The sequence below is a fragment of the Nylanderia fulva genome, unplaced genomic scaffold (assembly GCF_048542155.1).
Source record: "Nylanderia fulva isolate GAGA-0341 unplaced genomic scaffold, ASM4854215v1 Scaffold36, whole genome shotgun sequence".
In the NCBI taxonomy this organism is placed as follows: domain Eukaryota; kingdom Metazoa; phylum Arthropoda; class Insecta; order Hymenoptera; family Formicidae; genus Nylanderia; species Nylanderia fulva.
Window position 1 is genome coordinate 1,229,477 of NW_028190433.1, and position 27,687 is coordinate 1,257,163.

The 27,687-nt window shown below is 31.2% G+C and overlaps 1 protein-coding gene and 1 long non-coding RNA gene across 6 annotated transcripts in view; one reads left to right on the forward strand and one right to left on the reverse strand.

The window, feature by feature from the left end:
• Positions 1-27,687, reverse strand: part of Amph (amphiphysin) — a 36,333-nt gene that overhangs the window by 5,305 nt on the left and 3,341 nt on the right. For all 3 annotated transcript variants that reach the window (XM_029317062.2, XM_029317064.2, XM_029317063.2), the window contains exon 2: positions 2,964-3,099. In XM_029317062.2, the coding sequence (XP_029172895.1) occupies positions 2,964-3,099 (136 nt within the window). The remainder of the gene's footprint in view (positions 1-2,963; positions 3,100-27,687) is intronic.
• LOC146722161 (uncharacterized) lies at positions 9,072-14,474 on the forward strand. 3 transcript variants are annotated; one of them, XR_014925305.1, is made up of 4 exons: positions 9,072-9,808; positions 10,532-10,667; positions 12,452-12,727; positions 12,811-14,474. It is a non-coding gene; the product is annotated as an uncharacterized LOC146722161 (long non-coding RNA). The 3 variants fall into 3 exon arrangements; XR_014925303.1 differs by having other exon boundaries at positions 9,072-9,737; XR_014925304.1 differs by having other exon boundaries at positions 9,072-9,737; positions 12,452-14,474.

Sequence of the window (27,687 nt, forward strand, 5' to 3'; positions counted from 1 at the left end):
GAATCACGATAATCATTGAAGATATCATTCACGAGCGCTAATTTAACATTAGTGCAAATTACGGTAAGCAACTACCGCAATTTTTAGCGTAATTATTTTTTTTCAAGTCTTAGGTCTTCAATTTGTAGCCAACGAGCTATGTGCACGTGGTCGTTAGTTTTTTTTCCCCTTAGTTCATCACCTGGAACTTGGACTTGTGGACACGGAGCGCGTAATGATAAAAATTGCGACGATGAATCGTCGGCGATACGACTTGTAATACGTTGAACATGCACTTTCGTCGTGTTTTTCCCGTTAACGTTACCGCGACTTTATGGCGACGAAACTCGCCGACTATTTATCGACAGATTTCACATTCGGCTTCCGCATGCGGGTATTTATGCGCGTTGCGTCCCGCTTTTCGAGCGACAGAAGGAAAGCTGAGAGCCATTAACGCGGATTCTGGAATGCTCCAAAATTAATACTCCCGTTTGAGGAAATCGCGATTGCATTTGCTTAACGGCACCTGCGAATCGTGTACATTTTTTCCTACATCCCTGATTTTTTATTTTATTAGAACATAAAGAGGAAACTAATTATATATTATATATTAGTTGTATATGTATATAATTTCAATTACAAAAAAAAAAATAAAAAATCAAATGCATTATATTTATAAATTGGAAATTGTAAAACGTTTGCAAATATCGACGTCGCTGGTTCGACCAAGTATATAGAAACGTTGTTCGCGACTAACTCGAGTGGGATTAAAGATCGAATGACATTTCTACTATTGATTTCGCGCGTGTTTGTCAGTCTCGTCAGTGTCGAGGCTCGCTATTAAAATAAGAGAGATAGAAATCACGAGTGCACCCTTAGGTCTTCAACTTTTAAAGTATATAATCCGAGAAGCAGTTAGAAATACCTCAGAGATGTGAAAGCTCTTTAGCGTCACCTAAGATTGACATCAATATCTATGTATATATAAAATTTTCTCCTATATAATAACAAATTTATATATATGATATTAGTGCAAATAATAATTGATATTACAATGGATTTCTGTTACAATAATATATTACGATATATGGATTATACTCTTGTCAATTATTTTCATTATAAAATATAATATTAAATCTCGTATAAAAGGGGTAGCGCAAGTGTAATTAATTTTCTGTTAAAATCTGGACATCGAGAAATTGATAAATGCACTAAAACAAAATTGATTGAATTCGAATAAATATTTATTTCGAGACTGTCTAATAAATTATTTATTTGAAACTATTATAATAATATTGATTTGATGTAAAAAATATTTATTTGATATAAGAAAATCCTTTTCAAAACAGATAAATCTTTGTTTCAAATAAATGATTTATTAGGCAGCATTGAGATAAATATTTATTAATTTAATAATTCTTTTTTTTTGGTGTACATACATAATTATTTTGTTATCATCCAGAGTATTGGAAAATTCACGAAATTGACTTTATCAATTTTCATAACTACGGCGTATCAATTATTCAGCTGGTGATGCATACTTACGTATATGCTCGCGTATATATATTGCTATCTTATCTAAAATATATTATCACGGCAGACTGTTTAATATTTCGGGTAGACCGACTGCGAATTACGCGCGGAGAATTTATTTCTGCCGAGTCTTAAGATCGTCGTTTTATGTGCATGTGTGATACGTGGGAGATATGCCTACGTGCATTATTGAATATACAAGCGATTAAAATATTACATCGCTTCCTTCCGATAATAATTGATGGTAAGTCTGCGCGGTCATTATTCAATGTCTACTCGTTATTCATCCATTCGTCATTCATCCGTGATAAAAGTGTTGGAAGATAAACAATGATTTTTCCGATTGACCATAACAGGCTTTCATTAAATTAACCGAATTAATTTAATATTAGCGAACGAAGTTTTTAAATAACATTTTTTGACATTTATTATGTAATAGAGAATCACTTATAATTATATGTATGTATAACTCTTTAAAATTTAAAGTAATTTTTATATCATAATATATAGGAACTTGCAATGAATTCAGAATGCATCTGGGATAATATTGCAATTTATCGAGCTAAACGCGTGTATTGATAGATACGTATTATCTTTGTAATTCGCAAAAAAACACGAGGACAAAGTACATAAGTAAGTCAACCTCCATATGAATTTAAAACAACCAGGTCACGGTAACGCAAGATTGCCCGAACAATTATTTTCTTTTAATATCGCGTTTCGCAGAAATCAGTTAATTCAAACGCTGATCATATAGATAAAAGTCAAAAAGTACATCAAAATTTTTTGAAATTCACGAAAAATATATTTAATATTTTTGTATAAATTTGTATTTTTAAAGAAACCTATACATATTTATGTGTTTATATGTCTAATTAAATTTAATAAACTAATATATATATATATATGTTTACATACAATATCTAATTAAATATAATAAATCGAAAAAATATTATTGAATTATAAAGCTATTCAAGATATTGACTTCTTTTGCTAAAAAAAATGAGTAATGTATGAATAGAATTGCTTCTACTGTAATTTGTGACTATGATGCAATTTGAATTTTTTATGCTAGTTTAATCTCCTAACTATTGCTAAATTACTGCTTTATATAAAGTTTTAATGCCACATCAATATATTTCATATAATATGTTACAGGTTGAGTAGATAAATAAATACTAATTACTCAAAGGTTAATAAGATATTTAATCTCGTTGACAAATGTCACCATACATTTGCCGACGAGATTAAATATAATTATTGCCACATTTAAATGAAAAAAAATCTTTTTAGTGAAATATTAAAAATTGTAAATTCAATTATAAATCTATTTCATTTTTTTTTATTAATATAAGCTTAGTATTTTCCTGTACATTTATGCACATCTAAATCAGGAGCGTTAGTTCGCTTAATAAAAAATGACCATCGTTTAAAGGAAGGACGCGCCTTACCTCGAACACATCTGATGTAATTGTTAAACTCCTTTTGCAGTCTGTTGGCGGAGTTTTGCTGCCTCGTAAAATTCTGTAGATGTTCATCGAATATATCGTCTGCAGTTCGATCGACCTTGCCTAAATTTTGAAGGAACTGTAACGAGAAAGAAATGCATTTTCCATTAGTTCCATTATATCGTACTAAAATTGTAATTTTAATATGCGTGAATAATAATTTTTAAAAATTATAATATACACACAACAATACATAAAATAATAATATAGTAGGTAAATATATTTATATAAAATTTATTATATGTGGATATAAAAGAGTAAAAGTTTTATACAATACTTTTATATAAATGGTGGACTAATGAAACATAAAGTGAAAGAATACAACGTGATTTATTGAATGAACGTATTTAATCGAAAAGCTTTCTGAAGTCGAATGAAGCTTGTGTGGGTTTCGTTCCCATAAATGAGTATTTTGCGTAGGTGTAAAGTACCTCTATATGAGATTCTCAACTTTTCTCTCTTCAAACTTTTCAATTTAATCAACTCTCAGAAAAAAATTCAAATATAATTTAATGCGAGTAGGTCTCTAATTTTTTTTCATCTAAAATGTATTTATTTTATATATTATGATCATCTTCGAAAAAGATGACATTTCTTCGTCAAATTGATTGTTTATAATTATTTATAATATTTAGCCTTTTGATTTTTTACCATAAAAATCGAACATCATGTATATTTCATATATATGTATATCTGTGGTTGAATATAGAAATGCGGCCAAACGATGTTTATGAATGTCATAAATGAGGCCTTTGAACCGTCACAAAATGATAAACACTGCCTGTATCTTTAGAAAATTCGTGATATCTTACCTATATAAATTTGTTAATTTTAAATTTAATCATTTCGCAAATATTATGTATAAAAGTATTAAAATTGCACACATGTTGTTCTAAATAATAAATTATTTAGTTCATAAATATTTTATAAATTTAATTCTAATTTAATAGACAATAAATAAATTTAAATTATATATATTTTCGACGAATTTCTTCATAAAAGAGTAATAATAAACTTTTGCACAAAAATAAAACAATAGCAAGTAAAATAGTTATTTTATCGAATACGTGAAACTGATTTGTATCTACCTTACTTTCCTGGCTTCTCGTAGCCAATTTAATAAAGAAATCTATTAAAGCCGCTGTACCCCACTACTACTATTGTTATCGGCAATAAAGCGCGACGCGTTGTGAAAGGATGCGGATGATGTAACAATAGCTATCGACCGCGGAGAAATTTCATGCTGGGAATGCTATTCGTTCAGTTCGATTTTCATTTATAGCTCTCTGTAGCACCTGTTCGATTTTCAATGACTCGCCTTTCCGGGAAATTACGTAAAACAGAACTGCAGAATCGGAAATTCTATTACTTTTTAAATTTCGGATCGAACAGTTTTTGACGTTTATTCAAAATGTGACGTATTCAAAAATATAAAGAAAATCTAGTTTCATTTTTTTGTTGTTCGAGTCTAAAAAAAATTGTAATAATTCCACATCGTTGCCTTTTTTGGTGGAAAAATTTTTTTTTTAAATATATAAAGCATAGAGAAATAGTTTTTGATATTTATATAAAAATATGACGTATATTCAAAAATATAAAGAAAATCTAGTTTCATTTTTCTATTGTTCAAATCTAAAAAAATTGTAATAATTCTACATCGTTGCCTTTTTTGGTGGAAAAAAATTTTTTTTTTTAATATAGAGCATATATAGAGCAAATAATGTATTTAAAGAGCGAAGCGTTTTAAATGGACAAAAATTAAACGAAAAAAATATTATTTCGCGTATTAAGTGAAATATATACTTGAAGTATCCTGTACAATAAAACGTGATATATCAAGGATTGTTGAACGCTATAAGAAAAATGCTGTCGGCGGCATCTCTCTTGGGCTGGGTCAGTAATCAAAGGCTGGAACGTTCGCGATGGAAATCACGAGGCATTGCGTAACCACGTCTATCGCTAACTCTATTCGCGGAGAGCCTAGTGATCCATCCGCGAAGGTAAGAGGTGCGCCGACCTTCTGCTCTTCGTCCCAGGAAAACAAGGAGATCGCGCGCACGCGTGTCGTGATATACCACTCCATTTCCGTTCTTTAGTTTTCCATCAATTAATCGCACCGATTACACGCCGTGCGAATCTTGTAAGGAGATAGAATGACAAATGCTCGGGACGAACTAGTTAATCTTTCTTCTAACGTCACCTTAAACCATACTTGTGCATACCGCAAGTTGAAAGTTTGCAATTTACAGACTCGCACGGTGCAATATGCATTTTCAATAATTCCCAAATTATTAATCCTTATCACTATAGTTATTAGAATAGGAGAGTAGAAATAATCGATCAAAACTAACGTAATATTTCGTTTATTAAATTCACTACGTTTCGACCATGTGGTTGTGGTCCTTTTCAAGCGAACACTAAAATATATAATTATTAATATACATACATCAATATATGACAAAAATTGAAACAATAAAATTACAATAATATATATCATTAAATTAAATCTTCATATTATATATATATATAGTAATACTGTTCGATAATTATTAAACTATAAATTATATAAAAGTATTACTAATATGAAGATTTAATTTAATGATATATATTGTAAGTAATTTTAGTTTATTGTTTCAATTTTTGTCATATATTGAATTGCGTATATTAATAATTATATATTTTAGTGTTCACTTGAAAAGGACCACAACCACATGGTCGAAACGTAGTAAATTTAATAAACGAAATATTATGCTAGTTTTAGTCAATTATTTTTACTCTCCAATATGCATTTTGTGACAAATTTACATTTGGAATAATGAATAAAATTAATCATGTGAGAGAAGTGGCTAATTAATTTTTTTTAGAAATTGTATCAAGATTTAATTTTCGTTAAATCATTACATAAAATTAATGAACTGACAAATAATGTTGTGACTTTGATTATCAAAATGACATCAGCTATGAAACAATGATATTATTTTTATTTAGCTCACTTGTGTTGTGTGGCTAAAAAAGTCCATCATAATGATTCATAATTAATATTTGAAACTGATATTCTGATAAAGAAATTGATATATGATATGTTATATATAAGAAGACAAAAAGAAATAGATAATATAATATAATATTAAAAAAGTCCATCATAACGATTCATAATTAATATTTATTAAAACTGATATCCTGATAAAGAAATGGATACATATCTCTCTCTCTCTCTATTAAAACGTGACATAGTATAACATCAATAAAAATAAACAGATGATATACATCAGGGACGCGCGAGACATCGCAGCTGCGACAGTAATTATGAGATCCACACGTTTAATTACGTTTATTCAACAAAGAGAGTAGCTAATAAAACGCATGTGTCCGGCCCATGTTTCGTCTGTTATCAGAGGCACAAACGTTTAAATGAATTCTTTCAATCGTTTCTATGGCGTTATTAAGGATGGTTGATCCGCGCAACGATGTTATTTATCACGTCTTTCTGCACGGCTTTATTCCGAGACAGAACGATCTTCTATTTATGGAGAAAAATTATTCACGGAAGCACAAAATGCAGAACTTAAAATTGAAAATGACTCGGTATCATGTGGCATTAAAAATGATTTAATTTTTACCTTTAAATAAAAATTTTTTTATATTAAAATCCTATAAAAAATGTTTACATAAAAATATCTAGCGCGTAACATTATTAAATCGTTTTATTACAATTGTGCGTTAATTGGTCGGAATATGCGTGAAATATATCAAGTTGCAATTTGAATATAATAAGCTCAATCGCAACAGACTTACAAGGTGCCAGAGAGCCAGATTAAGCCTATTAACTTTCGAGTCAAGATCGTTTCCTGTGTCTGTCGTATATAATTTTCTCTGTGCAATCTTAAAGGTACTCTATATTGCTGCAATTTTTTACTCCGTCGAATTGAAAGAGAGCAGCGAGAAAAAAATTTGGATTTTTTTTCTCGCATACTTATTTTTCTCGAATATTATGTGTATATTAAAAATAGATTATCTTCGATTTAATCTTTTATGAATCATCGTGTGAAACCCACTTTCGTCGCGAGATAAGTTCGGGCGTGTCCATATTGGTGAACAAAAATAATGTCACTGGAATGAGTCAGATGAGACGATGCTGAGAAAAATTTCGTCCCGCAAGCTGCACCAGTTGAATATGCAGATATATATTCGATATACGGTATATTCGTTATACCGTTAAGCATCGTGATGCTTCGCGTAATATTTGTTTTATGGAAAATAACGCCCTAAAACTTGTTATTCGTAAATACAAGACATAAGCGTAACATCCTTTTTCTGTTATAATCGACATATGTTTGTTATTAATCGTATTATATAATTTCATAAAAAGTCGAAAAAGTTATCGGATCTCATCGCGGTCATGATTAAGTTTTATAAACCGGGACTAATATATACAACCTTGATTAGATACGTATAGATGTTGAGTCTCGCGTCATTGACCCGGCCTACTGTGCACGCGAGTGTTGACGTTTTTACTCTCTCATGTGATGCGAGACACGATTTTTGTCACGATTCCGTATGCCTTCGCGTACCGTTATTCAGTTAACGTAGGTTCCATTCGATACTTTGTAGCAAGTGAGAATGAAGACTGAACTCGAAGCCGACTTACATACACAATGCATGTAACATTTAATAAAAAATATCGAGATGATACAAGAAATCAACGCAAATTTTATTTTAAAAAATAATAAATTAATATATATGTGTGTGATTCTGTAAATTTTATGAGATCTTTCAGATTCTACAAATCTCTCTTGTATAACACACTGAAAAAAATTATTAAATATTTATTTTAATATCGCCTAATAAATTATTTATTTGATTTATTTATTTAAATTATTTAAATTATATAAATTATTATATAAATCATTTATTTCTTTAATAAAGAATTTTTTTTCTTAAAAAATTTTTTATTTTTATGTAATTGATTTATTTGAAACAAATGTTTCACATCAAATCAATATTATTAATTTCAAATAAATGATTTATTTGGCAGTATTAAAATAAATACTTATTCAAATTCAATAAAAATTTTGTTTCAGTGCACAAATTCTATATATAGAATTAAACTTTATAAGTTTAATAAATACCACGCATTCTACAAACATTATAAAATTCCTGGTGGTTTTAATTATTTTGCCTGATTGGGGATAGCTGTCAGCACCTAATCGCGCCGTGACTCTCACAACTTTTTTTTTCGAGACATTACTGTCGACAACCAATTACTCGCTGCTTCCGGCGTTTTCTGTATAAATAAGAAAACTTTCTCTCGTAGGATAGATAACGCGGTTCTAACGGGAAATACGGAAGATTCCTCATCATGACGTTTGGCTCTTATGTCGAACATGAGCAGAGGGAATTTATTTATTTAAAATTCTGAGTCGTCTTTTCGGTGCAAAAATTCTCGATTCAATTTTCCAGAAGCTGATAAACGGTATAATAGAGAAATTAATAAAATTAATGAATTTTTTTACTTCGCTTTTATATCTAAGGACAGCTGGAAAATGAGTACTCGTAATGATCGAGCATTGAAACGTGACCAATTACGCTTGTCCCTGGTACATTCGCGTGCTGTTAGTTTTCATGTATAATATATACACGAGTAGTAATAGCATTAATTGGCAATGATAGTAATTAGTATAGATGTGACATATATAGTTAGCAGTTATGTAGCATTAAGAACAAAATTTTGCAAGTCTTAAAATATATCTATATAGCCTATGTATAAAATAATCTTTAAAGATTATTTTATGCATATAGGATATATAAATATTTTTTCTTTTTATCAAGTTTAACGTTATTTTATAGAACATAATTAATGGAAAATTAATATTTGAGATTTTTCGATATTATATTTTTTTAATGACATTAGATCTTTAAACCCGAACGGACCCGGACGTGTCGTTTCCGAAATAGATGGTCCTCTCTCGACTTTATTAATAGCCGAGCAGATGACGCGAATGTGCCGTTGCATCGCTATTATTGTGCCATCCTATGGCCCCGTTTCGCCACTTGCTGGTTCACATTGTGCTCCGGGAGAATCATTGTCGTAGAGACGTCGCGAGAGATATAGAAAAAAAAAATAATAAAGTGTAACGCACAATAGTTGTAAAAATTACATAAACTAAGTTTCCTTGTGATGCTATATAAGAGTAGGTATTGTGCCCACATTTTCTATATAAAATAATTTTTTTTTGCTGTATACAATCTCTCTCTTTCTCTCTGACACAGATTGCTTAATTAATTAAATACAAATTGAGATACAATAAAATTCTTCATTTTAAATATATAAAATAAAATTGAGTTTTAACTACTTCGTATTTAAAAAAATTTATAAAATTATTAATTTTTTAACTCTCAAATTGTGTATCATATCTTATTAACATTTCACGTGATAAAATTCGTATGAAAAAATTGGTGAAATAATTCGGTGTGTACATATAAAAGACGCGATACATGACGGTAACCCGTTAACGAAAGTGACGAAACTTTTCCACGGTCGCGAACGGAAGAGGAGGCCTTTTTCTCGAGGTTCTCGCCCGGTGCCTCTCGACCGAGGCGAGCGCGGAACCAGTCGCGGAGACCACCAGGAAGGAACGAGAGGAGTCGGAATGTTGGCGCGAGGTTCGGACATCAACCTCTCGGGCAGTCGGCCCGCCGTTCGCCCATCGGTGAACGGTAATTCGTGCCCATACATGCATACCCGACCCACGGTTCGAACCCCCTTAGCTCCCGATCGTGTGTAAAATGTAAGAGCGATTTGTACTTGAATGTACAACATTGCACTTTCGTACTTACATAATCAAGTGAAATGAAAATAATACCTCCGCAGTACATAATATTCTCATGAAATAAAGTTCAAGGCATTAATTTCAATTACTTTTATTATTTAATATAATTTTTTTTAATCATTTTTTTCTGCGAGAATTTTTTCATATTTATTTTCCGTTTTGACAGATAAGCGAAATGATAATAATTCTGTTGTCTTTCGAATATACTCGCCTGAAATTTTTGTACTGTCCCTAACTGTATATTATAATGAGACGGATGCAATAAATACGTGATTAAGAGCTATCATTATGAAATAGTGAAATTACATATCATTGCATAATCAAGAAAAAAATTTTAACTCTTAGTAAAAAAAAGTTATTCGTTATATCATGCAACATCTATATATAGTTCTCCAAATATTAATTTCAACACGTTATTATGTCATATCATTAACTTACGTAATCGGTTATAACAACGAGCGGCGATATTAAGAGAATGCAGGACCAGCAATTCGTTAGAAAGACTATAATTTTTCATTCATTCGGGATTATTATATCCCGGCTTGTAACATGATAACAGGGCAATATTACAGTTTCTTAGATTGCCATGAAATCGTTGTTAAAGTTACACTTTTATATCGTGTTACTACCTGTTCTTAGCTAATTATATTTAACCAGACAGACACGAGCTTGATATTGTAGGTCAAGACGGGAATTTTACGAGCACTTCGTGCACCGTTAGAAAAAAGGAAACGATGCGAAAAAATATGATGTCTATGCAAGGCGGCTGCAGCCGGTTGCAACCGGTACATCACGACGTGCATCCCAGAGAGTATAGGTATCGTATAATACACATAACATATTATAATATCTATTATTATAAGAGAAAGTCATATAATATATATCACCCTAAAATAAACGACATAATAAGCTAAAACACGTGTAATTTTGTGCATTATTTATATGCAATAGTTTTACAAAATATTCTATCTTTTTTTATATTGTATTACATATTTATATACACGGTCTATTATCCTATAATTAACAGAAAAGATTAATTTTCTTTTTAACAAAAATATAGTACAATAATTTTTTCAGAATTATTTTATTCTCAAAATTATGTGAAATACAGCAACTAATTCTCACATTAAAATTCAGAATGCGTTATTAGAAAATTGCATAAAATAATCGTGATACTTAATTCTACCATGTAAGTCTTGCAATCATTATCATATCTAACGCTCCATGTATATTTCTCTTACGGAAAAGACTGATTTTGTTTAGCAAAAATATACTGTAGTTATTTTTTCATAATTACTTTAATTTATTTTTAAAATTACGCGAAATGCAACAACTAATTCTCACATTAAAATTCAGAACGCGCTATTAGAAAATTGCATAAAATAATCGGATACTTAACTCTACCAGCATGCAAGCCTTGCAATCATTATCTCATATCTAACGCCCCATATATTTCTCTCTCCTTACTACCAATTAGAACCGAAAGTATGCTATCGAGAGATCGATAAAGAGTAAGATACATAGAGAAAGAGAGGAGCGAGAAAAGAGAATGAAACGATGGAAAGAGTTCGGAGTGAACGGACGCGGGAGCCCTAGTAACCAGATTACTGACTTGTATGGTATTTTTACGTTTTACGAAACCTGAATCATCAATCAAGACGAATAGAATTAATTCAACAGAAAGAAATAAGAAAAAATTGATTTGATAACTTTGTTAAATTTTTTTATATTCTAAATTCTTAATTTTTATCTCTTTAATAAAGAAGAAATAGATGACATACTTTGAAATATGCGAGTCGATGACGGAAAGATGCCTACAGAGTTTCAAATAAATTTCGTCCAAAATGTCGATATTATAACGGATTAATGCTGTAATTTGTTATAACGGGAGTTCTCTTCTCTGGCGAGATATTTTGCGAGGTCGGGCCACACTCTAAATTTATGGCACAGCAACTGTAGTGCATATACTGAAACCTGGGTTGCAACTGCAACAGTTGGCCGTGCACCAGCTAAGTTGGTACACGCCTATGGAAGTTTGACGAAATTCGTAAATGAGGGTAAAATGTTACAATCTCTTAACTTTATATTTCAGGTCGAGATGCTGCTATAAATTAATTAAATTTATAGGCAGAAGGAAATTTATTCTCGCTATCGAACATTAATATATTCTATGTATTTATTAAACTTGCATTATTCTGAGAAAGCAATTCTCATCCATCTCTCTTATATTTAATGTAAATTTTATATTATGATTACACACTTTAAATTTTTCGTTCAAATGCACATAGGCGCATATATATGTTTATAAAATATTTATTTCTGAAAGTCTGGGAAGATGAAACGATTAATATTGATCGTGATCTATGAATTTTGTAAGAGACCCGAGGTACATTGAAAAAAATTATTAAATTAATAAATATATATTTTATTTCAACACTGCTTTATTAAATCATTTATTTAAAACAAATAAATATTTTCTCACATCAAATCAATATTATTATTTTTAAATAAATGATTTATAAGGTAATATTAAATTATAAATATTTATTCAAATTCAATAAATTTAATTAAAATTTTTTAATAAATAAAATTTGTTTTCAGTATATTCGAAAGCATTTACAACGAAGATATAAAGGCATTCGCGCGTGCCGTTATCGTCCTTGCGAGGGAGCTGCATTCATAACCTTTCCTTCCTTTCTCACCTGGTTTAAGCATCCTGGCTGGTCTCGGGCTGGTCGAGCTAACGGAACCATTCGGACGTTTAATCCGTCTCGAGTTGGAACCGGCCGAAGCCGATAGAGAGAAACCGAGAAGAGAGAGGAAGGCGGGATATAAGGAATGCCGAAACAGCTGATCGATTATCCAGCCTCTTAAAAGGTAGAGATGCTTAAATTTAATATGATCCCGGTACTGTTATTCGGTCTGTATCAAATATCATAAATATCAATACTCTCTTACAGGATATGTGCCATAAAATATACATCTCGTAAGACAATTTATATTATTTATTGAATATAAAAATTGAATAATATTTATTGGATATTAACATTTTTTTCAACGAGAACACAGGATGCTTCTAATTAATTAAAGCGATTAAACCCGTTATTTTCTTTAATTTAATATTCATCTAAGTGAAATATATTTCTTCTTCACGAAAATCGTGTAGGTTATTCGCAGGAATTTTGAGACCAAGCATTTACATTGCCGGTTAACTAACCCATTTGAGATTTCATAGTTCGCTGCCTTTTACATAAAGATATGGCAAGTCTTCGGAATGTGACTTAGACAATGAGAATGGGTGACGGCTGTTGCAAGGGAGATTGACATGTGCAAAAATTACGACATTGCACAGGTAAATCGTACGACCTTACATTGTTATATATATGCTCGTCCCATTGACATCAAAGTGCTCTATTATTAATCTCGCTAACAAGCATAATCTGTCGAGCTCAACGTATATACATAGGTATATAGATTCGGTCCTCAAATCTGCCGGATTGAATGTACAGGGCGTTTCCAAATTATATGCTCAGAAGAAATCTTTATCTACAGGTTTCAAGTAATTTTTACTTAAATTTGATCCGTGTCAAGAAATAGAGTCAATTTTATAAAAAAATTTCACAAATTAAATATTGTTTTGTCATAAAAACACAATAAAAAATATAAAACTGCCATTGCTTTTCTGTCTAATAAAATTATGATGTTATTTACTTCTAAAAAAAAGACATTAAAACATATAGTAAATTTATTAAATAAATTTATTAAATAAATTTATAGACGTAAATTTAAAGCCATGTGAAAAAAATGACGAACTTGAACGCCGGAGTCGAGCCAAAACGGTATTATCCTTCCGATAGAACAGATCTCCATGTATTTGCGACACACATACACATATAATACATTATATACGGTGCCACCAACGCATCGAATGCTAATTGGGCAGGTATTAGATGATCACCGTATTAGGTATGATGAAGTCGTGCGATGATGCTTGTGAAACCACCGTGCATAAGTGGTACTTATTTGGTCTCCGAATTGTGGCAAACAGCCTTTTTATGGTCCTCCCATGCTCATTTGTGATAAATGCGATTGTTTTATGAAAATACATAATTATACATTGTCACAGCATATACTCAAACATTTTACGATAACTGTTATTTCAACACATTATATCAACTACCGATTACGATATATGCATGGATATATGTATAAAGTCTAAGAAAATATTGTTAAAAACTATACAAGTTAATTATAGAGCTGTTAATAGAATAGTTAGAGAAAAATAGTGTTCTTATATAATTATTAATTTAAATTTTAATTCATTATTAATTAATGAGGTAAAATTTTACTCTTATTACGACTTAATCTTAATTACTGTGAAACTTTTTTCGCACGATTTATTCTGAATAGTACAATTAATTACATGTGATGCAACATCATTATTTTCGTAGTCGCATTAATAATTGAAGATTAGCGTCACGTCTGCTTCAACTAATTGATTTTCAAGCACAGTAGATTAATGCAATATCAAGATCGTCTTTAAATTATATATGATTGTCTTTATTTAATGGCAACATACATATTTAAACCGTTATATTGTGATAAGTTTTGGCTAATAGTTTGACATTGGGAATTTTTATTTTCCTCGTTATTTCTTGAATATATCTTGTTATTTGCAAGATTTTGTGTAGAACCTTTTTTATGCAATAATACCTACTTTTTTATTTTTTAAATAATGTTAAAATAAATCTTTGTAATTTTATACTTGGCTTCTAGATTTTGTACACCTAAATCGACTGTATATGCATATAGTATATTTTTTTTCTCTCAACACAGTAGTGTTAAAAGAGTTGCGTCGTATGTGGATGAAGGCTAACCCAATTAGCATGTTTGATTATACTGTTGCGAATAATAAATTGAGCCGTGGCAAGAGATATAATAGGGATTCCTCCCAACTCTATGTGAAATTCTCTTCCATCCGAAATTCTATAGCTGGCATGCAAAGCGCAACGTGTAATGTTGTTCGTTCTGGGAACACTGATGCGTTTTAATTATTCATCGACAATTAATTTGTGTACGGTCTAATAACTACTGGCAATTGTCAGTCAGCATTTCATTCTTTTCATGAATCTTTCGGAAAATTTCTGCTTTTACAATTTGAAATAATAAAGTACCTGTATGTGTGTGCATGCAAAAGAAATATTTTTATGTACCTTACATATTTATTTTATCTGTATAATAAATTTTAGAAATTAGAAAAATAAAAATGGGTGAATATTATGCCTCACATAACATGCAATGTATATTAAAGTCCATTTTGGTGAATAATTTTCACATTTAAAGAATTGAAAAAATTAACTGGTGTTTTAATTTTTTAAAAATGTATACAGGGTGTCCCAGACCTACCGTATCACACGTTAATGGGAGATTCCTAAGACGATTTGGAGACGATTTTTCTTCAGCGAAAATGTCGAGAAAAGTCATCATTTTTTAATGTTCTCAATTGTTGAAATCATGTATCTTTGTAACTAAGCCTTGGACATTTTCGTTAAGGAAAAATCGTTTCCGGATCACCTCAGGAATCTCCCATTAACGTGTATTTATTTTTATCGCATCAAATTATCTGCTAGAGTTAAATATCAATATATTGGCACGGACGAAAGTATGGTAACCACATTTCTTCTGTTTATACATATATTCGCGACACTTTTAGCATTGTTAATCAAGCGTATACAACAATATAGTCACGCTTCGGTTTCACAGTGATATTTTCGTCCGCAAAGGTAACATATTTTTCGAAATTTCACACATCATTGCGCACGACTCGCGATTTGAATTGCTTGATTCGCGCCGTATGCGCTTCAAGTCCTCCGGTCTGCTTAACGCGGCTTAACCAGGATAAAAAGCGGCCTTGATAGCTCGTGCTGCACGCTGCGGGCACACGAAGGGTTAAAGCACGTCGAACCCCATTGTCGGGAGTGCGCGTTGATCAAACTGAATTGCCTTGACGATGCGGCACAGCGCGTAATCGAGTGACAACTGCGGCGAAGGTCGACGCGATTATGCGTTTCATCCGCGAGACGAATTATTATCCTCACCTTTGAAACGCGTCCTGCTAAAAAAAGTGTTACGATTTCAATGTTCTAATTTGAATTAGGGATGGATTATATGTTTAAACACTGATTAATATCTCTTACACGCAGATTTTAATTTATGATCTACTTGAACTGGCATTTTTAAATGATACTCGAAATCAATTTTTCATTCCTTTCATTGAGATTTTAACTCTACAAATATTTGATGCGATAAAATTAAATAATAAAATAAATATATAATTATATATATAAATATATATATATATATACATAATAATATAAAAAATATATAATATATTATATATATATATATATATAATTAAATATATTTTTGCAGAAATAATTTATAACTTCACGTGTACCAATATCTGTTCTATTTTCAAGTATAAATTCGTACATCTTATATTCCACACGCGTGGAAGGAAATAATATTTTTTTGATATAATATACGCGATTTCCCTGAGTTCTCTACGATCTCACACTTAACATAAACCTCTCTTCCAGTCAGACTGTTATAATCCAATAATATTATACTTCTTCCTGATTCTGCGAATTCATGGATCGTGTCCAAGTGTACGGCGCTGCGAATTCGAGAATGCAGCAACGAGACTCGATTTTCCTAATTGAATGCAATTAAATTTGTTGACTACTCATGTCGACTCCATTCACTGATCGATCCTCGCAATTGAAACTTTACTGTCAATGTGACCTCCCCTCTTATATAGTGAAAAGTATTCTCAATGTGCTGCATTCATAATAAAGGAGATGTCAATTATGTTGACATAGCCACTTTAATATAATCGAATAAAAGATATTAAACGTGCAAGGGAATATGAAAATCTGTCCTGATAATAAAATGGACAAAATATTTTATCAAACTTGTTACATAAAGTAATGCAATGCTAAATTTTTTTATACAATTTTTTCGACAAATTTTTTTTGAACAAAAATTAAGTCACTTATTTTTCCTAAAGAAATTTCAATAGCAAAACATTTTTTCCTGTAGTTTTCAAATATTTTAATTATTCAAATTAAATATCTCGTAACTCCCTCAAATAATAATGGTCTTTAATAAAAAATATTTTCATTATCTATGTATATCTTGAATGCTGAAATTATGTATTTAATTCAACATGGATTATCAGTCTTAATAAAATAAAATCTAAAACTCTTGATGTGAGCATGATTTGTATTATTTACGTAGATTCTCTGCACTCTGGCTTAAATTATTCCGAGTTAAATCTAGGTGGAATTAACCAGAACAAGTCCGACTGTATATTTAGACTGTGGTTGCAAGGCAAACGTCATTTCGCTACTGGGTTAAGTACCATATTAGGATTACACATTAGTTCACACGTCGGCTTACGAGAAGGTCAGGGAAAAGTTAAGAAAATACTCTAAATCCAGACTCATCTATTGTCTTTTTACGAATAATTTCGTACATGAATATGTGTGTGAGAAAAAAACTCTGAGTAAATAAAGAGATAAATAATAATCAGAATTACTTGAAAAAAAATGTATCTTCTTAAAATACTTTTGCTTTTACCTCCCAAATCGCAATTTCATTGAAATTTAAATTCTCGGAAAGTTTTAAATTTATTTTCGCATCGAAGTAACGTTATAAATTTTAATAAGATACTCTTTTACACAGAGAAACTAACGTTACGTAAAACGAAAACCCGATACTTGATACTTGCAGACTGACTCGTATTAAGCGTTTTCATTGAAAGTGTACTCAGATATTCGCCGGTCGTGTTCACTTTTTTGGCGGCTGACAATGCGTCTCTGGCATTTTCTAATATTAGAACTGGGTCATAACCCACAATCATTTTGATTGTCTGTATAAACTAGCAGATTTATTTATTCCAAATCATAATCATACAAGGTGTCCAGCAGACTAAATGAAAAAAATTCCCTCACTTTTTCAGATTTTCCAAAACCAGAAATTATTTTTTCCAAATATATAAATTTGCATATATCCATATGATAAATCAATTAAATGTTAAATCATGAAATCCTTGAGTTATTTTTGTCAACAATGAAAAGGTTTGGAAGTTAAAACAAAAATTTTAATTAATTATACAATCTGCATTATGTATGATAATCGAAACAAACATGTCATTAAAAACTATTTAAATAATCACCTTTTTTATTTATATTATGTCAAATTTTTTAGTTTTGTCTCTATCAAACACATTGAAATAAAATAACACGACGATGAAAATATAAATTAACGAACACGCTGTAGATAAATCGATTTTTAACACAGAAAATTAGCATGCTGGGAGTCAAGGAAAAGTTTATATTTCTTAATAAAAAATTTCAAATTATTGAGACAAATGTACAATAATGTGAAAAATCCAGATAAATAGTAAAATTCCCTGACTTTTTTTCCTGACAATTCCAGATTTATAAAATTCTGATTAATTTTGACAAATTATTATATAGAGCTTTTGAAATAATTGGACGGTTGTGTGAAGTGTTAAATATACGAGAACTGCGAAGAGAAACGCTATCACTGAATACTATATTGTTATCTCGCATATGTCTGTCATTTGTCTCGTCTGTGCTTGACCATTAACTTTTATTCCTTATAATTCTGGCTTGCTTTTTTTTCCGGAGAGTGCAGTTACCGTTAACGATTTATTTATCTTTGTTAATGTATATCCATTTGCGATGTAAATGGCATTAACTTGCAAGTGCGCACAAGACATAGTATTATACAAATCTGCGTTTTAACCGCAGCGAGTCCCGTTGAAGACATTAGTAAAATTATATACAGTAGTCGTTCTCCTCTCAAAAAATATAAATTAGATAATAGTGATAAAAAAGGGAATATCCCCGTGAAAGAAAACTTGTTGCTTCGTCTTATACGTGTTAAAAAAAGAAAGCGGACACGGTACTATTCGAAGAGCAAGAGCCTACTTCTCACAATTTTCTTTTCTTACACACGGGATAAAACAACTTATGGTGTGTGAGCAATTAACTACAAAATAAATGCAAATGATCGATATCGCTTCATCCGGTAGACACGCCTAATACGCGTAGGTTAATCTGTTTTATCCGCATTAATTACATCATAACCTCATAAATATATGTATTTTATCAAAACTTGTGTTTTTCCTACAGCGAATCGAGAGAGTCACTCAAGTTTCTTGCGTTCTCGATAAAATCGACTTGTCGATGAATGCACCGGTGACCGCTGTTGGAATTGACCGGGAATTCGAATGCGAATCAAGTATGCAAATGAAGGAAACTCGCATGCGTGACGCACCGAGATGTCGAGTTTGCTCGATCGCGCGATCTTTCTCAAGTACGGTTATTTAACTCTTTCACGATATTGTCGTTTAAAATTAATTAAAAGAAACATTGTACCAGATGATTAATGGTTATATAATAATAGCTGAAGATTTTTTATAAATCTATATCTTTTTAAAAAGATTGTTTTCTTCCTGTTTTTTCTGTTTCATATTTAAATTTCTTTTATTATATCAAAGAAGGTAAGGAAATAATTTTTCATGGTTAAAACATTTTTTCCTTACCTTCTTTGAGATAATAGCAGAAATTGAATTTAATAATTTAATATAAAATCTATGAAAGAGAGAAAAACTGGAAGAAAACAATCTTTTCAAAAAGACATAAATTTATAAAAAATCTTCAACTATTATATAACATTATCACAATACTTTGCGCGATCCTTTTCAAATACGGTTGTTTAACTTTTTCAAATTGTTGTGTCGTCATTTAAAATTAATTAAAAAAACATTGTACAAGATTCATGGTTGAAAAATTATTTCCTTACCTTCTTTGATGCAATAGCAGAAATGTAATTTAATAATTTGATATAAAATCTATGAAAGAGAGAAAAACTGGAAGAAAACAATCTTTTCAAAAAGGTATAAATTTATAAAAAAATCTTCAGCTATTATATAACATTATCACAATACCTTAAGTATGTTCAAAAGATCTTTTTCATTAAATTATGTAGTACGAAAGTAACAAATACGCCGCTATAATATTAATGCAGTCTAAAGAAAGAGCCGAATAGTCGAAGCAAATTGTCTTGAAGACGCGATATGTTTTCTGTCAAAGAGCTAAACAAAATCGCGCGATATGCGCGGATCTATTTTCGCGTAGCGGTGCGGAATCCGCGTTACTGGGTCGCATAAATCATGTTCGCGTACATATATACATATATCTGGATCCTTCGCGCGCGCTGGTGCATAGAGCAGGTGATCTCGACCTGAATTCGCAACCCAATTGGTCGGAACGAACTACGGAGCGATTCCGTTCCATTTCCGCTTCGAACGGCGATAAAACAGGTCTCTCTCTCTTTCTCTCTCTTCGCGGCACGATCGCCCTGCCTTCGTCACTTCCTGCCGTGTCTGCATTCCCTATGCAACGACCGAGAGAGCTCTCACCGTGTGATTCAGGAAGGCTCCCGTTATCGCGAGCGAGAGATACCGGGACCGGCGAGATCGGATCCTGTTCGTCCGGGTAGCCGTACCTAATCAAGGTCCGTTTCCTTTACGTGCACGAAGAGCGATTGTCTACGAAACCTCTTTTTCGTATTGTATACAACAGCGTCGTACACGCAAGTCTTATCACGTTTTACCGCGATAAAAAAGAACCTGTTTTCTCATTGCATGAATGTAAAATCGCGAAACCGCAAAAACATCGACGCTTGATTTTGTATTTTGCATAGAACACGTGTATTGTCTCATTTCTATAATGTTATTTTAGTGTCATTCTCATTCTCAACACTGGACGTGAATTTTTATTTAATTTATACATGGTGAATAAATGCGAAACATTTCATAGGAAATGATCCTTTGTCGAAAATTAAGAGGGGTTTCTTATATAAACATATATACCTACTCTTATATCCCTTCCTGAGGAGTTACATTTTTCTGAAGAGGAAGGTAAAAATTAAGTTTTTATTGTTTTTTTTTCAAATTTCAGACAAATTAAAAAAAAACTTGAGGAATATTTTCCAAAATAATAAGGATATTTATTAATATTAGATGATTCTTTGTCGAAAATTAAGGGGATTTCTTATATAAACATATACTTTTATATCTCTCTCTGAGGAGAACAAAAATGAATTTTTCTAAAGAAGGAAGTAAAAATTAATTAAGTTTTTATTTCTTTTCCTAAAATTTCAGACAAATTAAAAAAAATGAAACTTGGTCAATATACTCTACTTTAAAAATATTAATAAAAAGGATATTTATTAATATAAAAAAAATAAAAACTTAATTTTTTAATTTAAGAAATCCCCTTTAATTTTCGACAAAGAATCATCTCCTAAAATTTGTCGCATTTATTTAGATACACCTTGCGTATATGCATATATTAATTTAAATATATATACTGTTATTTCTACATATAATTTGTAATTGTTTAAAATAGAATGATGATTTATGCAACATATCAAATAAAAAGATCTTGATCTGATCTTAAAAGCGCATAGGTAAAATTTACACATTAAAATTTCTCACTATAATCGTAAATTTATATACTAATTTCCATATTACGGAATAATATATGCTGATTATTATTAATGGCCTTAACCTTGTACACCGAAATTCTCCAACAGTTTAAATCTCGTTTTAAAAAACACACGGGGACCTCAAAAAGATTCTTGATACAAATGGATCTCCAGAATGCCAGGAAAGATTTGGGGACTGGAATATTGAACCGGTACCAAAGAATCCTGTTCCACAGGTGGCTGTAACAGATCTTTGCTCAACACCAACGCATCAGGGTTGTCTCACGAGTTTTTTGAGATTCGCAGAGATTCATGCTTCTTCGTGAATAATTTCTGATTATCCTGTTATTGCACAGGTGACTGTATTAATTAGAAATAGTAAATCTCTACTAGCAAATTTAAATATATGATTTGCAAATGTGATAAGAGAAACATGCGACAGTAAAAATGATTAATTAAAAATTAATTTTGTTATAAAATTTTGAAAATTTTAAATATTGGGGGAGAAATTTCGTTCTCTGATAAAAAATATCAAGAATTACATATATTAAAAATTAATTACTTCTTTTCAAAGTAAACTTTGGCTAGAAAAAAATATGACTTTATTACACTCAAACATGAACAAATAGCAAATATATTTGAATTATTATTTATCGCGCAATTTTTCTATTTTATAATCATGATGATTCTTTTCTTTTTCTTTTTAAAATAAAAAATTATTGATGCGGTTATAAAAAAAAAGACAGTTTAATATATGCAAAAATATTTTCTTTGACCATAGTAATCTGCTCAGACAGGATCTCAGAAAATAGGTGAAAAGTTGCAGGGAAGAAAATCAGTAGTTATTAATATCCGTAAACCGCGACGTCATTACGCCCGCGCGATATTTCCATACCGCATGAACCGCCCAGTAGATGATGTAAGAAGAAAACGCTGCCATCGGATGCAGGTTGTTCCGCAACGAGAAAAAGGGCAACGTGAACAAGCCACTTGATTGGAAATTTTTTTAATAATACATAATTTTTATTTTTATTTTTTATAAAGTGTGCACATTTCACTCCGTAAATCTTATTTAAATTTCGAAGTAGCTACGCCCTGAACTTATCATTTTAATTATATGTTTTTCTCTGCATAAATGCAACATTTCGCGTGGGAAATAAAATATTTTAATCGATGTTATAATTATATAAAAAATGCTGAGAATTCTTCTATTAATTATACTTTACAAACAATTCTTTTTCTCTTAAACTAAATGAAAGTTACGCCTACAAAAAGGACGTAAGAAGACGTACAAATATAACGCAAAAACGCGTTGTTAGGAGAAGACAAATAAGAAAAGCAAGAATGAAGAACGAGCGCAACGTATCGTTAGAAGAGACTAGCAACAAGCGCAAAAAATATGAGCCATGAAGAGTGGCGAGAGACGAGACATAAAGAGAGTCCGAGAACGACGACCGTCTCCGTCTGCATTTGTCGTGAGTCGTATTTATAACGAGCCCGTTGGACTCGGGCCAACGTTATCGACTCTCGACTGTGATGTTTCAAACGATTGTGCGAAACTTAGTCCAAGCGATGTCTCGATGAATGTTACGCAGAGATAAACATAAAATGCATGTGCATTTATGTGTAAACACTCAAAATATATCCCCCCCTAAAAATTAATAACTGTTTCATTGAGATGACAGAATTTTATTTCAAATTTTTTATTAGAAAGTTTGTTCTTATATATCTTGTAAGGAAAAAATTGGATCTTATATTTTAAATATTCAACAAATATAATAAAAATAAAAATAAAATATTTCAATCTTTATTATTCATTGTTATTTTATTATTCATTGATTATTATTCATTGTTTATATAAAATAATATTTACTTATTATTTCATATATAATAATTTATAATATAATAATAAATTATATTATAATAATAATGTATTATATGTATAATAATATTTACTTTATTATATAATAATATTTAAAGATTAAATATATAGCAAATATATATTAAAATATATGTGAACAGAAAAGATGATTTTTTTCCTTATCGAGTTTCCTTTTGATTTCGTTATCTTTTTTAAAAATGAATTTTTATCGCGCTTCGATAAGCCGAGGGAGAGACTTTGTATGAGGGGCGGTAGAAATGTTTGGCGCACAGTGAGTGTCGCTAATTTTAGTGGAAAACCGGAGCGTCTATATGTGCCACCGTGCAGGTCAACATCGGCGACTGATAGACGTCTTTTTGCGAAAATTACGAAACGCAGCAGAGATGGAAATTCTGGTGTACTATTGATGAATTCAATTATCGGTGCGCAGCAAGAAAATAATTTACGTCAACCATCGCGTTCTTATGTCATCGCAAATAAGACAGAGATTTTTCTTGTCTCTAGCGACAAAATCAGACTCGCTAAAATTTAAATCACCGGTTTAAATGTATGAAACCGCAAAATCACGATGATAAATTGTGAGTTTGATGAAAGAAAGCTTGTATATCAAGTCATAAATATTTGTCGAAAAAAAAAGAAAAAATTGTGTGATAAACGTCCGTAAAATATTTTGACGCTAAAAACAAAAAATTTCTGAAATTTATTATTTTTGTAAAAAATCGTATCTCTTCCTTCGATGAGAGAAGTACATGTGTTCTCTGAGGATTTAAGCGCAATCACCTTCGCGAAAGAGAAACACTCACGCACTGTTATTCGCGGTAATATGTGCACACCGCGGGACGCCTTTCTATTTGAGAAGAAAGGTCATTTGGATGCCTGTCTCAACTGCGCCTTTCTTTCGAATTCCACTTTGCGCGACGAGATTCGCTTTGGATCATCTCCAAAGCGATACGAGAAAAATAACGGAGACGCCGCGTTGGAATAATTAACATTTTTAGGCTCGAATCTCTCGCGCGCGAATAAGCAATTGAAAGAGATAAACTCGACTCGATTTGTCGCATTGCGAGATAATGCGAGTCGTGCAACTATGTGTGTCACGGAACATCCCGAGACGAGTGCTCTCTCACATTTATAAGCAACTTGCGTAACGCAAAGAGCGTGTTACGCCGCTGGTCGTCTCGCTACGCACATTACACTCGGTAATGTAACTTACACAGAAGTAGAGTAAAAACTCGGAGAATTTTCGGTGCGCAAGCTAGAGGCCTTTTAAATTAGCGGATATTAGTCAATTAATAAATTTCCGTAATAATTTTCAATTCTTTTGTAATTTTCTCTACCATGTAATTTCTGTCGCCTTTAGGAAAATTTAACATCTATATTCCAACTAGAGAGATTTCAAAATTTAGAATATATCTCGTTATAAACTCGTTTCTCGAATAAATACTGCGACTACATTTTCTTCATATCATTAATCAGTCTGACACAGCAAAATCTAGACACATTCTTTGCAGTTTCAAGTCTAGGTGTAGATTGCATTTCCATGCTATATGTGTGCGAATCAAAGCAGCGATAGACAGAGAGAGATTTGATAAATGTACTGAGATAATATCACCTAAAGTGTAAAATAAGCATAGATTACATCTTTATACATAAGAAGTGAGAGTAGATTTGTACGTATCAAAAATAATAGATATAATTATATAGGTACAAGGTGCATAACAAGAATTTTTTAAATAAAAAGTAATAAATGCTACACTGATCATAGATGAAAAAAAATGATTAAATTAATAAATATTTATTTCAATACTTCCTAATAAATTATTTATTTGAAACAAATAAATATTTATCTATTTTAAAAAGAATGTTCTTATAAAAAATATTATTAATTTAGGTAGTATTGACATTAAGTATTTATTTGAATTCAATAAATTATTTTCTCAGTGTATAAAAATGCATAATCAAACAGGTGAAGCGAGGTAAAAATTGCTGGAAAATATTCTTTCGAAGTAAATTGTTATTTAAAAAAGTCATTCAAGGCAAATTGGAGTAAAAATAAAAATTTAAGAATTTTTTAAAATTCGGTTCTGCAATAGACTTTGAGAAACACTGTCGCGGCAACGCAACGCAACGGAAACGTGAAACTCAAAAGCGGTGTCTCCAAAGAGCCGCGGGCTCGTAGATATATTTGCCGGTGGTCGCGTCCGGGAACGCGTCTCCGAGGACGAGAATAGTAGCCGGTCTCCCGGTCGCGAGGTGAGACACACTTAGAAATCTAGCGTCTAGAAGAACGACTATGTGACAGATACGGCGAGACTTGTACCGGGCGACTTCCGCGACAAAGAAATATATCGGTGCCCTTATTAAGAAGACACCTTTTGCCCCCGGCGTCTCGTTTGACCGGAAATTCACATCCGGAAATATCGGTACGCGCGACCGGGAAATAATTTGACAAATCGCCTTTCACTCTCTATCTGTCAAGAAAATAGGAGCCTGATTTTTCGAAGCGCGAAAATAAGATTTAAAAAAAAGAGAGAAAGTATGTATCTCTCCGATAGGCGAGGAGACATATATTTGAATTTCAATGTTAGCGCCGTTTCATTGTGGTTTGCGAATGTGAATGTAATTTCTAATACCACAGTTCTCTCCAGGATACCGCAGTTCACATTTGTGCGGCGAGAGAGGACACAAGTTCGCATTTTCTCGCCGTGCATTTTACGCCAAATGTACTTTTAAAATCTGTACAATATCGAGTCAAAGCGATTTTCCCATTAGACCATCAAGACTCTGAATTAAACAACCACACTTACCGTTAAATATATAAATTGATATAAAATATATAAATATATATATTTAAATAAAATATAAATTAATTAATTAATGTAGTCCTAAATAATAATATATATTATATTATATTATAATAGTAAAATGCACGAATAAATCAGACGAAAATCTCAAAGTTTAATATTACATTATTCAAAAATATTATTGTGTTTGTGTCGTTACTCGTGAACGTTATCATATTGCGTCATCGATCATTTTTCTAACTATGAGTTCATCGGTATCGCAATCACTGACAGCATCGATGTACAAGATACTGATAGTAATTATCATGTGAAGAGCTCTCAACGGTCACTGGCCCACGCTTTCCCTGCCTCGAGTATCAGCTGAACCTTTTGCAAGCGCGCGTGTCGGCACGTGCGATTGAATCTATCGAATTCTTCCTTACTTTGCAACGCGCGCAAATAACACAGTTTTGCGAAAAAAACAACCGCGTTTAATCCTTTCGCTGCTTCTGGCGGTGCGACGTAATAATCCCCAAGAGTTCAGATTTATTTCTCTTGGCAATTAATGAGTTATGCATGTCTTTCAAAAAATTACACATAAATATTCAATATTTTATCTGACAATATGGAATGCAAATATGTTCGTGAATAATATAAATTACATAGGAGCAATTTTTCTCAAGATATACATCGGTGCATGTGACTTAATAATAAATATTATTTGCTTCGTGAACGATGAATATCAAAATACTACGAAAGATAGAGATCTAATTACCTATTATAATAAAGAAAAATGATTTGAGTTTTAGAATTTATAAAATTTACGAAATGTGTGATAATAAAGTCTCGAATTTTTTGAAGATTGTATAGTATAAAAATGATCGTAATTATATATTGAAATATTCAAAGGAATATCTAATATATTTAATAATATTAAAAATAAATCTCTTAATATTTTAAGAGAATAGCACGTGCGATATCTTCTATAATATTATCTTCTTATATTATACATCACACATATATAAATATATTGTGCAAGCACACGCTTTTCTATCTATGAAGTGTCTGAAGGGTATCTGTTATCTCAACTTCATTCTTAAACAGATAATATTTTTATCACAATGCATCCAGTTGCTCTTATTGTTTACCAGATAAGATTTTTATGACACTGCGATTATATTTGAAAACTAATGATAGGCTAGGATAATAATCGAACCTGATTCAATAACATCGTAAAAATAAATTGAAAAAATATTCCTCAGAAACTAGCCTAGTCTATTAAATAAATATCGGGAAATATTGTACATCGAAAAAATTCGTGACTTGACACTTCTCCAATAAATTCAATATCTTTATCTGCATTGGAAATCGCGGTTCTCGATTTGGACAGGAGAGAACAACAAACTTAGCTATATATAATAGCTTCAGGCCGGTTTCACCAGATAAATTAAAATAATTCTCTCCTCCCTCCTCTCTCCATCGTGTTAAAATTAGGACATCTACGACTGAATAATCATGTAAAAAAAATTGCTAAAAAATTAGTTGAAAAAATCAAATAGCATTTTTATTAAAGGAATAAATATTTT